At 40.8% G+C, this 16,280-nt stretch overlaps 1 protein-coding gene across 1 annotated transcript; it reads left to right on the top strand.

The window, feature by feature from the left end:
* Positions 1-2,754: 2,754 nt before the first annotated feature.
* ldlrb (low density lipoprotein receptor b) lies at positions 2,755-15,341 on the top strand. Its single transcript, XM_046411660.1, has 18 exons — positions 2,755-3,063; positions 7,659-7,784; positions 8,280-8,402; positions 8,740-9,117; positions 9,335-9,457; positions 9,594-9,716; positions 10,009-10,131; positions 10,226-10,354; positions 10,481-10,652; positions 10,859-11,086; positions 11,227-11,345; positions 11,446-11,585; positions 12,084-12,225; positions 12,333-12,485; positions 12,572-12,742; positions 13,153-13,227; positions 13,399-13,559; positions 13,735-15,341. Exons 1-18 carry the CDS (start codon positions 2,982-2,984, stop codon positions 13,771-13,773), a joined length of 2,607 nt encoding a protein of 868 aa, XP_046267616.1. The 5' UTR covers positions 2,755-2,981; the 3' UTR covers positions 13,774-15,341.
* The last annotated feature ends 939 nt before the right edge of the window (positions 15,342-16,280 follow it).

Raw genomic sequence — 16,280 nt, 5'->3', positions numbered from 1 at the left:
CCTTTACTGGCTTCATAATTACACCTGTACTTCTGTGTTTCAGCAATAAATCTACAGCTTAATAACCGAACAAAGAAACTTTAAGTTAAAGGAAATTATACTTACAATGTTTATAGGCAGCAAAGACGACTGCAGAGTAACAATCTTATAATCGTTTTACCATTTTTTTTCATCATCACATGACAGCCTTTGAGATACAAATGTTTATACTTATCAACTTAGCAGACATTATCTGGACTTATCAAAACCCTGAGATACTGGATGTGACTTTCCACATACAGTGAAGGACATGCTGTACACACACAATAGTAGATAAAGTATTAGATAAAGTGACGTTCAGGATACTTTGTTTGTGTGCCACAAAGTCAGTGTTCATATCAAGCGTATGATAAGAACTCAAGGCTCTGTGAAGACCTGCCTTTATATGAGGACGAACATCTAGAGAGCAACTTAGATTTATGTTTGTGGTCTTCAGATGGTTCAGTGTTTTGTGTTTTCTGCTCTCAGCTGATACTCTTATCTCTTAAATTTCTACTCACATTCCCATTTTTTTTTTTTAAGAAAATGAATTTGTAATAATAATGAGTAAGAGGTGGGACTAAATTCAGTTTGGGAGGAAATGGTGTTGGATGTTTGCAGTCAAAGAATAAGATTCAGATTAATAAGATTTTTTTCATAAATAATACACACTAAGCATTTGTATCCATGAATGTTACCTATATATACCTATTCTCCAAATAACTCTCAAAGAACAGGATTCATGGTCATTATCACAAAAGCTGCAACTGTGTTTCTCCAAAATGTTGACTCTTCAGGACCAAACTCTCTAAGAGATAATACAACAGTATCAAAGTAACAACAGGTGTTAACAATAAAATGGCTGAATTCCATTTAGCTGCTTCAGTTTCCTGGTCCCGGTATTGTGCGTACTGGCTCACTGTCACACTGTCAAGACTTCCTGGGACACTTACAACGGAGCCATTTGTAATGTGATTAGTAACAACTGCACTTTTCTTGTCTCGACAAGTAAAAATGTCCTCTGTGGAAAAGGCCTGTTGCCTTCTTTTGAGTCTCACATTGACTTTTTTGGGACCTTCATTTTACCTGAAAGTGGACCCACGTTTGCTTTTGAAGAGAAGATCTGATCGATTGACAAATGGTTCATTTGGTGCTGCCCTTTTCGAAAATCAGCATAGCTGATTTCTAAATCGTGTATTGCGCGCACACACACACATGCACGTCACTTTAAGAGTGCCTTTCTGTGGGTGTGTTCTGTGTGTGTGTGTGCAGTGATGCTGGGTGTAGCAGAATATGTAATCCAGCCGCTATTTCGACATTCCAGGAATACCTCCTGCAGCTCATTCCCTGCTTCTACCAGGAGTCAGGCAAGGTCCTTCCCCCCAGTCTGTGCGCACACACACACACACACACGCAGGGTCTGATCTGTGTCGTGGGTCTGATTCAACGCTGAAACATTTCCTTGACCATTAATGCCTAACTCTCTTCACAGACGCTGATCACGGTAGGAGCTTAGATCCATTCAGCATTGAGGCTTCACTGCTCTTCCAATCTGTGATGTCAAAACACCTGACATTTTTATTGTTGGCCAAACTGAATTCTGCATGACAGAATTAGTTGGGCAAAGTTAGGAAAACTGAATAATTCATCTGAGGAAAGATATGTAGGAACTGTACAGGATAGGAAGACAGTGATGTGGGGCACTTCCTCCCAGTGAATGTCACTTCTCTTCTCTTTATGCCGATGAGAATATTTTGTTTTGCAAATGTTTTGTTAGCTTTTGAGGAGGAACACATGCAGTCACTGTGGATACAGATCAACGCAATATTTTATATTTGCATACACTGGTTTGTGATGCTACGGCATCTGACTCAAAAAGCAATTCTGGTTCATCATCAGTAGATTATACAGTCTCACAGTCCACTAAAAAGACCTGCAGACATTCTCACATGCCCATTTTTACATTGAAACATTGAAAACATCCCTCATCAGCTGTCTGTTTTTATACAGAACCTGTAATCCGTTTCAGTTAGCTGTAAACATCACTGGTAAGTCTACAACTTTACCATCAACTAATGAGACTGAGCAGAACAACACAAAACAGGGCTTATATCTATCTATCTATCTATCTATCTATCTATCTATCTATCTATCTATCTATCTATATATATACATATATATGAGAGAGAGAGATACTGAGATGATGTGTTCACAAGTGATCAAACATTAATTAAAACTTCAGTTACTACTTGATATTGACAGTAACAATAATAAGATGTGGAGGTTCATTATGTATCAACCCCCACATCCCCTGCTGCTACATAGAGCTCCCCATGTGTGAGCACATGCTCTCAAGTGGCCTCATACACACAAAGGATTTCTTTTTCCCTTTTCTAATGTAAAACTATGACAACGATGTGGACTGTAAGGTGTGACATGGTTTCAGTGGCCTCCTGTGATATCACTATGAAAGCTGCATCAATAAATGTCTGGTGATGTGTAAGCTGCCATTGTTCATTCTGCCTGTTTTTCCACTTCCTGTCATTCATTCTCTCCCTTACACACACACACACAGAGGAAAACACGCTGGTTTGGGAGGAAGTGCCGGGGTAGAAGGGTGAAGAAAAGGCGATAGACACACACACACAGAGTGATACAGCAACATTGTGGCTCCTCCTCCCGGCGGTGCTCACGTCCACTTTCAAACATCACACCACTACTTTGGCACCGCCCTCCTATCAGCCTCATAGAAATTCATCAGATGGATCGGACCTCATAATAGTTTTGCTGGCGCTCGCCTTTTACGCACAGCCGCGTCGTGACTCTGCCGTCTGCGCTCTCCGTCTGAACCGGAGCCTCTTACGCACAGAGCGGCGGTGGACTCGCCCCTCTCCGTTGCTGCCTACCATACCTGACTGAATTTTCTCTAGCTGTCAAATAAGGAGAACTACGGGGGACAGGACATGTTTGGGAAGTGGAGAGGACTCACCGGACTGTCCACATGTTGGTGTCTGCTGATGCTGATTCATTTTTTGCCCCAAGCAGGTAAGACATGTAAGATCCTGGCCTTGTAAGTACATTATACCACAAAGAGGGATGCTCCGGTCTTTCCAAACATGGCGGGGCTTATTTAATGAAGATGCGCATGTAGATATAAAGCGTGTTTCATGTAAGATCAGTATGTATGCCTCACAGTAAATGTGGCATCATGTGAGTTTTCTTTTTTACTCTATCTTTTGTTAACCTGACACGTTTAAGTTGTTCTCGAACTTGCGGTCGCTTGTGAATGATGATAATTATGTTGTATATTGGATTTCAGAAAAGACATAACATTTAGTTCATTGTGAATTACCTTCAACTCACCGGTGGAGTCCATCAATGTCTGTAAGCGCGATAACAAAATTGATAATAAAATAATGTGATAAGACAGTCTGGTTTACAATTGCTGCGTATATGAATGAAATTTTCGCACCGCGATCTGATTGGTTCGTTCCTCACCAAGATAAAACGAACCGCCAATCACGTTAATCTGTAGTGCTGGTTTAAGTTTCGGGTGGGCGGGACTACCGCACTAAGAGCCAACGAGGAAGGGTGCGGTTAAAACATCAACGTTTCTTGCATCCTCTCTCTGCTGCACGTCGGACCAAATGAAAAGCAGGAAATGTGCGAAAGAAGATAATCTTAAAAACATGCAGAATTAAAAGTGTAACCCTGCTGGAGAGATAAAGTACAACAAGACACTTCAAAGCAAAAAAAAAAAAAAAAAAAAAAAGGTTTTAAGGTGCTGTTCAAAGATGTGAACTGTGGTGGCTTCCCTGAGATTCATACAGTAAATTATAGCCTATAACACTTCACCTAAATTAATAGTGAATTTTGCATATGATGTGATATGATATGATCATATGATTTGTATTTTACAGTCAGGCACTAACCAACAGATGAGAACATTCACTTAATATTGTATGAAACAGTTCTTGATAAAATGAATCATAAAATATTGAGATTCTGTTCAGTTTGAGTCCCATCGACATCATTCAGTTTCTGGAGTCAAAGGTGAAGAGAAACTTATTGGGCCACAAGTTAATTACTACAAGGTGCCATTTAGTTTCATATAAGTGACATGACTGGTGAAGGAGTGAACCGAATGTCCTTTAAGGCTAACAGCGTGCTGAGAATTAGGTTTCAGTCCCAAATGGGCCAGCTGCTCCAGTAATCCTCCAATAATCTCAACTCTCCTACAAGAGCTTTTCAGAATTAAACTTAAGAATTTTCCAGTCATCATATCTGCTGGTGTTTGTGTGTGTGCGTGTGTGTGTTTTAGGGAAATATTCACATGTACTCTCTGTGTCTTTGTTTAAAGGTCTGGCTCTGGTTTGTTTGGTGTATTCACTTTTTGTTTAACATACTCCTGAAATGAGGCGTAGCTATGCACTGTAGTAAAGAGGTGTAACTACAAAAAGCTACAGGTCTTTTCCTACATGATGGAAACTTTCAGACTGCAGTGACTCATCAAGACGTGGAGTTTCAGCTGTCAGTCATTTAGAAATACTTTTTAAAAAATTCTTTTGCTTTTCAAGGTGCTGCGTCACCACATTAAAATTCCTAAACATGGTAAACGTGGTTAGATCTTTGCTAAGTATTTTGTTGCGTTGAGTACTTACGTTATCCCAAATGTTTCCTATAAAGTTTAAACCCAGACAAATCTGCCATTTAATTATGTTAACAGCATGTTTTGCACAGTAACTGAAGCTGTCAGGTAAATATAGTGCAGTAAAAAGAATATACAGAAATATGAAATATACAGGCCACCACAGTCCCGGTAGCCTGCTGTACAGAGGGCCTGTGTCATGCATCAACACACTTCACAGGTATACACAGTAAACAGACACCTGCAGGTGTAAAGATACTGACATGCACTGGAGCTACAGAGGCAATATGCAGCAGTTTACTGACCTTATTGTCAAGTCTTCAATTTAAAATCTTGCACTAACATGTCTACGCCCGTCTTTAACTAAGATGGTCAGACAGGTTGGCAAGCTTGAATCAAACTTAATTTGGCCACATTACTGTACAGCAGTATTAAAGTATTACCCAGTGATCTCAGCGAACCCGCCTCAGTAAAATACAGTGACAGGAGATCATAGAACTTGTACAAACACAGATCCAAACCAGAAGCATCCTGCTGTTTCCTCTCCTTATGCACATGCATCCTGGTTATTTATTAACTGCTAGGTGTATGTTTGAGTCAATAAACACACCTCTGTGTGTGTGTGTGTAGTGCATGCATGTGCCATAAAAACACAGGAATGCATTGTTGGTGGACAAAGTCACATGTGGTGACAGAGGAGGCTTGTTGTCAGGCGGCCCTGTGATTACGACTTGTCTAACCTCTCGACAGTATCTGCCTTACACGGTATTGTTAGGACTTAGGTTTGCTGGTTGTCAAGGATCACACTGTGGGTATACGTAGCTTCTGAAGTTTCTGCAGTTACTCTGCAAGTCTTCCCTCTGAGGTTTGCAGTATTGTATTTACCTGTAGGTGCAAATGTCTGCAGGATATAGCTGTTCAAATTAATATTCAGTATTAGTAGTTTTTGATCCTTTTTGTGACAGCTTTCTCAGCTTTCTCAGGCAGGCTTTCAGGTTTTCGGTTGTGAGAGGAAACTGTGGCGTAGGTGACCTGATTCTATTTTCAGAGTAGCTGTAGGGACCAGAAATGTGCTCACTGACTTAATGTTTCAACTGCTAAATTGGATTCCGAAGAAGCCCAATTGGTTTTGCTTGTTTCCATAGAAAATTTGACATAGATCTGAAATAAATCTTGAGAATTTCAAAATAATTGTGACTAAAAATGCTCAGGACCAAAGAGTGAATAACTAACATCTTTGCCATTAGCCAAACTAAACCCCAACTTTCCACCGCAGAAAAGACTTCTTGTAAAGAGCGAAAGAAAACCTCTTCTTGCTGAACAGTTTTCTTGGGAGGTCCATGACCCATATGTGGAAGCGGCAGGGAAGATTAGCAGTGGAAAATGAAAACACTGGAACCGGGAAGGCCAAGAAGTGACCTACTTTTGCTTCTTCGTCTTCAACTGGAATGAATGAACGATTCTCAAAAAGGGAAAGTGAGGGAGAATTGCAGAGGAAGTCTAGAGCTTTAATTTCATTGTAGCTTTGCCACTGCGTAACTTCAGGGACAGCTGGAGTATGTTCCAGGAATATGAGCTGGCTGCACGCCAGGCTTCCCCCACGAGCACTTGTGTATGCCAGTGGTTTCCCGAAATGATGAGTATGTGAGTTACACAGAACAAGTCTCTCAAGATTGGCCAAAGTCTTTCCCCTAATCAGTGAAAACCCAGAAACAATTTAAAGTGCCTAAAAATAACAACGTTCGATTTAGAGTTGGTCAACTTCTCACTTGAGTTTCAAAGCAGAAGGGAGGTGGCTTGTGGTGAAAAGCCCAGTGTTAAGAAAGCATCTTCTTCTTATTTTTCGTAATCTGTCCTGCCAGTTTTTCAGCTGTCATCACTGACACATTCACAATGACAGAATTCCTTGTGTTTAGAGTCTCCGCCTCAGTCTGTGGGTCACTGTGGTGATGAGGAATGGCACTCTGGGACCAATCAGCTCCTGGTGGTGTGATTGTTCAACTCCTCCCATATCTATTGTCTTAAAGGGATAGTCTGTCATATCCTCAGCCTCCAGGTCACAGAAGGTGTCAGTGCAGTAGGTGAGGATGGAGGATGATGGCCCGTGTTGGTTTCACGTGTGCCTTGATGTTGATGCTTTGAGCGGCAGGTTTATTGAGGTGTGACTGTCTAAGCGGTTGTGATCTTTGAGCCTAAAATAAACCAGGGTCAACCTAAAGTCATACCACTTCAGACTTTTACTTCTCAAGCTGAACAGCGAAGCCGTTACCACTTATGTGACAAAAAGAGGCATGTGAGTCACCTTCCATGTGTCAGGGCACTGAGGAACAGAGGTTTGCTTTTTAGTTAAACTTGCTTTCTTTTCATTTCCATAAGATTAATGGATGCTACTCCTGAGCCTGCACGTGTAGGAGAGGTTGCAGATGGTATAATATTAAGAACATGCATTTAACCTATAATAACAAATTAAACATATCTAGAGTGTCTGGGCTGATGAGCGGAGAGTCCTACTCAAGCTGTCTGTTTCTTCATTTTATTTATGCTATATTCTTCTATTTAAGGTTGAAGAAAGGTTTAATTATTTATTTCGTGTTTGCAGGTATGAGTTTGTGTTTGTGTGTGTGTGTGTGTGTGTGTCCACATACTTCACATTAAAGTGTTTTTATTTCACATCTTTTTCTAACAGGAGTCAGGGAACCACACAGTGTTGTTATATTAATGTGGCAATCTCCTCTTACTTGGCAAAGAGTAAAAGGTGTAGTTTTCACACTGTCAGTTATTTGAAGTCAGTGACCTTTGATTGTGAATTTCTGTGTAATTTCCAGTTAAGTATTAACCTCACGATAGTTTTTTTTGTGTGTGTTGACACAAGCTCACCGTACTACACAGTGCTCACTATCACCAGAGTGTAAATTGCTGATAATGTCAGTCATCTGTCCTCATGTCACACTGAACACTTTTTTTTTTTGTGGTGTGTGTGTGTCATACACAGATGCAGCCTTCACATGCAGCTCCTCTCAGCTGAGGTGCGGAAATGGCAGGTGCATCACCCGCAGGTGGATTTGTGATGGATCAGACGACTGTGGTGATGGAACTGATGAACAGCCTGAAACCTGCGGTATGTCATTTTATCACAGAGGGCCTGCGGCTTTGATCCATCCAAAATAAAACAAAACCTAAATATATGTGAAGAGGACTATGTTTCTGCTACCAGTTAACCTGCCAGTGGTTTTCTTATAGAATTGTGTTGTCTGTAAAAGTTAAAACAAGCTGTGAAAATCCCTGTTGTAACATAATTAATTTAGTGACATCTTCAAACTGCTTGTATTACCTGACCAACAATTCAAAAATGATATGGCTAAGAAAAGCATAAAATCTGCACATCTGAGAAGCTGGAGCCAACAATGTCAGGAATTTTGCTTTAATTTTTTTTCTTTTTTTTCAATTTTCTATTTTAATATATTAATCAGTTAGTTGTTACAGCTTTTATGCATGTACAGACTTCAGATATATTAACGCAAGATATGAAAGACATCAAACCTTGACCTGCTTATAACATAAAATAATTAGCCACTGTTATACATTGAGTCATACTTCTCGTTTCTGTCCTTAGCAAACAAAACCTGTCTGCAGTCAGAGTACAGCTGTGGTGCTCCCATCAACCAGTGCATACCAGAGGGCTGGCACTGTGACGGCAAGGCTGACTGTGACAACGGGGCTGATGAGACAAACTGCAGTAAGAACAGAAGAGATTAACACATTTCACAACATGTTTAAACATGACAAAGCATGAAAACACGCAAGAAATGACTTCCTGGAGTACAGTGTCATATAGGAATTAATTTTGTTCAAGATAAGGGAAAAACGTCATTGATGCCACATAGTGAAACGAAAGCCAATGCATAGTATGGATAAAAATGACAAAAACACCAAATAAAAGTTCATTAAAACAATAATTACATTACAATAATTAACTACACTTTTTGTTTAGTTGTGTGAAATTCTCATTTGATCCACTTCTAGCCTTGACATTGCATTAACTCGTCTCTTCTCCCTCTCCTGCCTCACTGCAGCGGCCAAACAATGCAAGGCTGACCAGTTTAAGTGTGCCAATGGCCAGTGTGTGTCCACTGCCTTCGTTTGCGACAGGGACAACGACTGTTCGGATGGCTCAGATGAAGCTTCCTGCCCCAAGCCCACCTGCAACTCGCGTTCCTTCCAGTGCAACAACATGGTGTGTGTGCCGACTCTGTGGCGCTGTGACGGAGACAAGGACTGTGCGGACGGCTCAGACGAATGGCCGGAGAACTGCGAGGGACAACAGCCCAATAAGCCTGCTGTGCGCTGCAGTGTCCACGAGTTCCAGTGTGCAAACGGGGAGTGCATCCACAGCAGCTGGAGGTGTGACGGAGGCTTGGACTGCCAAGATCAGTCGGACGAGGCCAACTGCAGTGCGTTGGCTTTCATTTATTTTCTTTTAGTTTTTATTCCCAGATTTTCTTTTGTTCAGCAAACCTGTTTTCCTCTGATAAATCTATAAATACAAAAAGCATAACAAATGTAGCATATTTGTGACCGAGCACATGTTATATTCTGTTGCCATCTAGGGCTACTCGCATATGTATTCAGTATCATTCATTTCATCATCCATTTATGTTCTTTTTCTAGGCCGCCCCGCTTGTCGTTCAGATGAGTTCCAATGTAATGATGGCATGTGTATCCATGGCAGCCTCCAGTGTGACAAAAAGCACGACTGCAGGGACCTCAGTGATGAGATTGGCTGCCACATAGGTGATAAATCCATTCATGTTTCAGTCATGTTTAACTGTGTAAGCATGCTAATATTTTCTCCCTTAAAGTCTCTGCAAAGCAGGCTCATATCATTAGGTTCCTATTAATTCATACTTCTCCATTCCTGCCCGCGCAGAAAGAGTGTGTGAAGGCCCTACCATGTTCAAGTGTCGCAGCGGGGAGTGTATCAGCATGGAGAAAGTGTGCAACAAACAGAGAGACTGCAACGACTGGTCTGATGAGCCTGTCGCAGAGTGCAGTGAGTAAAGTCTTATACACCTGAACCACAGTCACAGTCAAATCATTAGACCAGAAAGTGCATCAGAGTTTGGGTTTATACTGGGCAGCATCACTGCTCAGCCAAAAAGAAAAAAATGAAACCACATCACAGCCTGGAAAATGTGATTGGAGCAGATGGCCAAGCAGACTTGGCTGACTGGCTTGGATAGTCTGTGGGTTGAATGAGAGAGTTTACCATTGATTTAAACTACTATAGGAAAAAGGCCGTAATGAGTACTATTTGAAAGCTCAATGTATCTGCATCTCCATAGCCAACAATGAGTGCTTGACCGGAAATGGTGGCTGCTCCCATTACTGCAACGATCTGAAGGTTGGCTTCAACTGTTCCTGCCCGGCTGGATACAGCCTGAAGATGGACAAGAAAACCTGTGAAGGTCAGAGGAGGGAGTCTGACATTTTGGAAATTTAGTCTCAGCATATTTTAGAAGTAGGCCATGACTAGCGTTGGGTCTGTTCCTTCTCCTGCAGATGTCGATGAATGTGCTGAGCCAGACACTTGCAGTCAGATCTGTATCAACCTGCCCGGCAGCTACAAGTGCGACTGTGAGAACGGCTATGAGATTGACCCTGCGAGCAAAACATGCAAGGCTGTATCAGGTAATGTTTGAAAGAAAGTTCTTCCTTACTCTCAAGAGTTGCAGTCTCGTGTGGCAATTGGCAGGTTGCCTAACCTGTTGATTAAAAGTGATATCTATTTTTTTTCTTCTCTTTCATCTCCTCCAGGAACTGTACCCACCCTCTTCTTCACCAACAGACATGAGGTAAGGAAGATGACGGTGGACCGCAGAGAGTATGTCCGTTTTATACCTCAGCTGAAGAACGTGGTGGCTCTGGACATGGACATGCCTAACAAGATAATCTTCTGGTCTGACCTGTTTCTGAAGAAAATCTACAGGTTAGAAAGACCAGGGCAATAAATAAAATCTCACCATAAAACTTGTGCTGCACCAGAAAGGCTGTATCTTCAACTTGTACTCATCTGACCAGATGCCAGTCATGACAAACAAAGATTACTCCATTGTGAATGAGAGACTACAATGCAGGCTGGATTGCAGATATAGTGATATTTGTCTCTAAAGTGATTCTCTCTCTCTCTGACAGTTCCAAGATCGACATGGCTGGTAACTCCTCTCAGCACACTGTAGTTATTGACAGTGGGATTGAGGCCCCAGAGGGCATTGCAGTGGACTGGATCCATGGCAACATCTACTGGACTGACAGCGTTTTGAAGAGTATCTCTGTGGCAACAACAGATGGCAGCAAAAGGAAGACCTTGATCACAGAAGACCTGGAGAAGCCAAGATCTATCGTAGTTGACCCTGTAAATAAGTGAGTGAATGTTTCAGACGGGTTGCAGATGTGGCACAGAATTGTAAATTGTTTTAATTCTGGGATCAATTGGAGAGTTTTGCTGATCGTTTTCAGGCTTGTGATTTTTGCTTTAAAAAATTCATCCGTGTCCCCTTTAGCTTTATGTACTGGACAGACTGGGGTGAGGCGGCCAAGATAGAGAAGAGTGGGTTGAATGGAGCAGATCGTGTTGCCTTGGTAACAGATAATATTGTGTGGCCCAATGGCATCACCCTAGGTAAGGAGAACTTGAAAGATGCATTATATGACAACCAGTACCCGCCATTCATAGTACTGATCATACAAATATTTCTGTCTTTGTGTGTCTCTCTGGACAGACACGGTCAACCATCGTCTGTACTGGGTGGACTCCAAGCTGCACACTCTGTCCAGCATCGATGTGAACGGAGGGACACGACACAGTCTCATTTTTAGTGAGGAAAAGCTCCAACACCCTCTCTCTCTGACTGTGTTTGAGGTTAGTGATGAAATCAGTGTATATCCAGACTAAAATTAAGTCACCAAAGGTGTTAGACTCATGTTATCACAAAAATGTGATTTCATATGTAGTTTAGTGAAATATTGTGGTCAGAAGCATTAAAAATAATCATAATGGGAACTGTTATTATCTCTTCAAATAACAAAAACATTCCAAGAAAAACCTAAAATGAAGTGTACTCGTTCCTCAACGTTTAACCAGAACACACAGCTGTGCAATTTTGAAATGTACCTAACTAATATATTTCAATTTGGTTGGTAATCCAGTTCAGTTCATGCCTGGTGAGCATTATCCAGCTAAAATGGCTGAGAGGTATAAAGCTGAGTGTGCACTTAATATCCAATAAATTTGGATCAGTGGTGCTAATTCTTAATCAGTCTTTGTAATTAATCCATTTGTGTTTGAGGCAACATCAGCAAACAACGAATTCAAAAGTAAGTAATTTTCTTACTTATGTGGCATTTCTCTTTAAAACAGGAAAAGGTGTTTTGGACAGACATGACCAGCAGTGCTGTTTTTAGTGCCAACCGCCTGACAGGAAAAGACATCACCAAGCTGGCAATGGACCTGGATCAGCCAGAGGACATCATACTGTACCACAACCTCAAGCAGCCAATTGGTACAAAAACATCTCCTACTGTGATTTACCATAACAAACAACAAAATGTTAAGACCATAATTCTAATGATTTCTAATGCTAATTGTACCAACCTTTTCCTCTTCTAGGTACAAATTATTGTATAGGGAATAACATTGTGAATGGTGGTTGTGAGTATCTGTGCCTTCCTGCACCTCTGATCAACCAGCACTCTCCAAAATTCACCTGCGCTTGTCCTGACAACATGACCATGGGGACTGACATGAGGGAATGTGTGACCGGTAGGTGTCATATGGCACTGCACATAAATTGACATTTAACACTGAATCATTACAGTAAATAATCCTTGTATTCACCTTCTCTGCAGCCTCAGTTGCCCCTCCCAGCACCAACAAAACTCCGCCACCCCCTCCGCCGCCCAAAGTTCCCAACAAGCCAAGTACAGCCAGACCTGTCCCTACCACTACCACGACTACAACGACCACCTCGTCTAGTCCGTCCACACAAAGCACACAGCAGCCTGCTGCTACTGCTCAAGGTACAGGGACATGCTAATGGATACAGAAAAACAATGAAAATATACCACTGACACAGCTGTTCATTGTGTTTAGTGCTAATTAGCAAATATTAGCATGCTAAAGCACTATATTAAGACGGTGAACATGGTAAACATTAGACCAGTATGCTAGAATTGTGAACATGTTAGCATTTAGCTCAAAGCCAAAGTACAGCCAGCAAAGAGTAGCTAGTAGGCCACAGACTCTTAGCCTTATTTGAAAATTGTAGCCAGACAGAAAAAATGACTGGATGCAGTGACATGCTAGTCTTCACTGTTTGCTGAGCTAAGCTAACCATCTCATGACTATAGCTTCAGTACTTACCATATGGACCAAATTGGTATTGATTTTCTCATCTAACATTAGGGAATTGTATTCTCTGCTTTTACAGGTAACAGATTGGCAGCCTCGCCTCAAGAAGCACCTTCATCCCACCCCGTGGCTCTCTACATCGTGTTGCCAATTAGTAAGTTTCACATAACAGCTCTTCATGACTCTCTCTCCAATATTCAACCACACAGACAGCTCTACTCCTTTACTCATACACACAAACTAAAGGGCTGTTCAACCTGCAGACATTTTCCCCACCCCACCTCCATGTCACTAAATGACCTTAAACTCATCCTTTGCTCTGCAGTGGTCATGGCCCTGCTGATCTTTGGAGCTGCGTTGCTCTGGAGACATTGGCGTCTGAAGAACACCAACACCATCCATTTTGACAATCCTGTGTACCAGAAAACCACCGAGGATGAACTTCACATCTGCAGGAGCAACTCTGACGGCTACGTTTATCCTCAGGTTCACTTTGAGACCAACTCAAAACATGGAGCTAAATTATGTCTTGAATACACATAAATATCAGTCAAGTCAATCAGTCAGTAACCCAGGATGTAACCCCTTTGTCATCACTTGAAATTCAATGTAGGTTCTAGGTTTTGCTTATTCATTTTACTTTGCTCTTTTTTTTTTGCAGAGGCAAATGCTGAGTATGGAGGATATGGATGTTGCATGACCCAAAGATGAAGAAGACACTTTTCACTTTATTTGAAGTGATTTTTTTATTTTATTTTATTTTTTTTGAAGGGCCTTTTTTTTTTTTTTTACTGCTGCTGCCTCTTCCCTCCCCTCCGGTGAGCTCATTTTGTGGTGTACGTTTCTGACCTCAGCACTGTGCCGTCCAAGTATGAAGAAAGAACTGAAAAAGAAGGAACATATAAAAAGATCTTTGAAAGTTTAGTATGACAAAATTGAGCATAACTGCAGGAAGCCATTTAGCCAGACCACAAAATGGTTTCACATTGAAGGATTACTGCACAGTTTCAGAAGACAGTGTTCTTCATCCTGGAGCCTTGACTCTTTTGAAGCTGTCCAAAAAGCGTCTATCTCAGCATGTTGTTGTTGACGTAGACACTTGCTTACGTTGCCATCAACAAATAACTCCATCATGTGGATTACCTAAATACACAAAACACAAGTCACAAGTTTAACTTGAAATGCCTGACATATATTGTCTTTAAGATTCTTGTGTGCCTTGCATCCACACTGTGGATATTTGGTAAAGATTAATGGGTGTACATAAATGCCTTACTTACTCCTTTCTTCCAAAGCAGTCTCTGTGTAGGTAATACCACAGTGCTTTAGCCCCAGGCTTTCATAATTATACTGTGGCTTTGTCTTCTTCTGGGCACAGAATTGCACATTTTTGTTGGCTCCCATATCAGAGCAATTTGTCTTTACTGTCATCCATCATAGTCTGTAAGTGGCATTTTAATCATAATAATAGCATAATAACTCTTATGCTGTTATTTTTGTTCCTTTTGCGACCCGTCTTCAAACAGGGTCATCTGTGTGTGGTGAGTCACAGATGGTTTACATTATAAATGAAAAAGCTGCTGAGATTTCTGAAGTCAACCAAAATGAAGAAAATGTTAAGTAAAAAAAAAAAAAAAAAAAAAGTCACTGTAGGTGATTACTTATCAAAACAGTGTAAATAGTTTCTGTAAATATTTTGTAAAACTCTCTAAAGGTCATTCTGATGTTGCCCTTTTACATTTGTACATTTTTAATCAAGAAATACTGTAAATATGTAAGAGATTCTTTTATTTATTTATGGAAATATATAAGAGAAGGTTTTTGATTGTTGTCATGTGGCAAGTTAGCACCTACCACTGTGAATTGTTTTTGTTCCAGTAAGGTCAGTCTAACCATTACATTGTACAGCTGATATTTATCTTATATTCGATCAAACCTTTGGACTTTGGACACCTGTTCAGATTAGTGTGTGACAGCCTGTTTGAGAAACTGTGGCAGGTTAGCGCTGGAGAATTTTGAAGCTCTCCTCCACCGCTGTTGCTTTTTCAGTGAGAAGTCGCGTAATTTATTTTGCTTTTTGCCTTTCTGTTACTAAGACTCTTTGTTTTCACTGTGAGATTAAGGCACATATTTCAGTGTGCAAATAATAACGTTCTCCATCACAGCAACATGTATGTAAGGATAAGAACTGATGCACCACAGCCTGCTTGTTAATGCACATTGTTTGATTTTGTGTTGTTCTGTTTTAAATAAAAGAAAAATGTTTAACTTGTCTTTCATTTGAATGGGGGTCGGTTTTACAGCTGAGTAAAGTTGATTGTGCGACTGATACTGGCATATCTCAGCAAAACACAGTCTCGTCCAATCCAAGACAGACGATAGGATTGTAGTGAAATAAGACAAGTGATCCCAGCACTAAATGTTTCACACAGTTCTCCACCAACACAGCTAATTACTCTAAGATTGGATGTCACAATGGATGTCCATGTAACCTGTTTGCGTTGCCTGGAAACGTTGCCAACGCTCTCCGTCTACAGCTCATTGCTAACATGCACACAGAGTGGATGAGTGATTAATCTGATCACCTTCAGGCTCAAGTCCTGCTTGTCTGCTTTTGTCTAAAGAGCAGATTTGTTATCACATGATGGGGAATTTAATGTTCTTGCACCTGAGCCAACACAAACAACCATATTTCCTCTCATTTTCATGATCCACTCTATCACCTGATGATTTAACCTTAACAGAAAGCCAGTTTGGTAATACCTACAGTGTCTCAACTCCTAACTGAATTTCAGACAAATTCTACTCCATTCATCACAAGCCGCAGAGATGGTTCATCGATTCAGTTACAACATCAAATGATGAATGTGCACACTGTAGTGTTTAATATTTTCTTTTAAGTTATTGGGAAATACCTGGAATGACTTCACTCAAAGGGGAAACATATTGCTATGAAGACTTGAGTTTGTGGTTTTTACTCTGGTGATGTCATTTTAAATGACTAAAACTAAGTTGGCTTGGGTTTTGGCTTGGGTTTTGGAAAAGATATCATGAATATCATTTTATATCTCATAATATCTGACTTGGAATCAGTGTCTAACATTTCCTCGTCTTCCCCCATAGGATGAAGAGAAATTAAAAGCTTATGTAGAATTCAACACAAGTAGTTTAAGAGAGAGAGGGACAGATAACAAATCACATAAGGGT

This window comes from Scatophagus argus, chromosome 2, assembly GCF_020382885.2.
Source record: "Scatophagus argus isolate fScaArg1 chromosome 2, fScaArg1.pri, whole genome shotgun sequence".
Lineage (NCBI taxonomy): Eukaryota > Metazoa > Chordata > Actinopteri > Scatophagidae > Scatophagus > Scatophagus argus.
The sequence above is the reverse complement of the archived record's forward strand: the minus strand, read 5'-3'. Positions and strand labels throughout refer to the sequence as shown.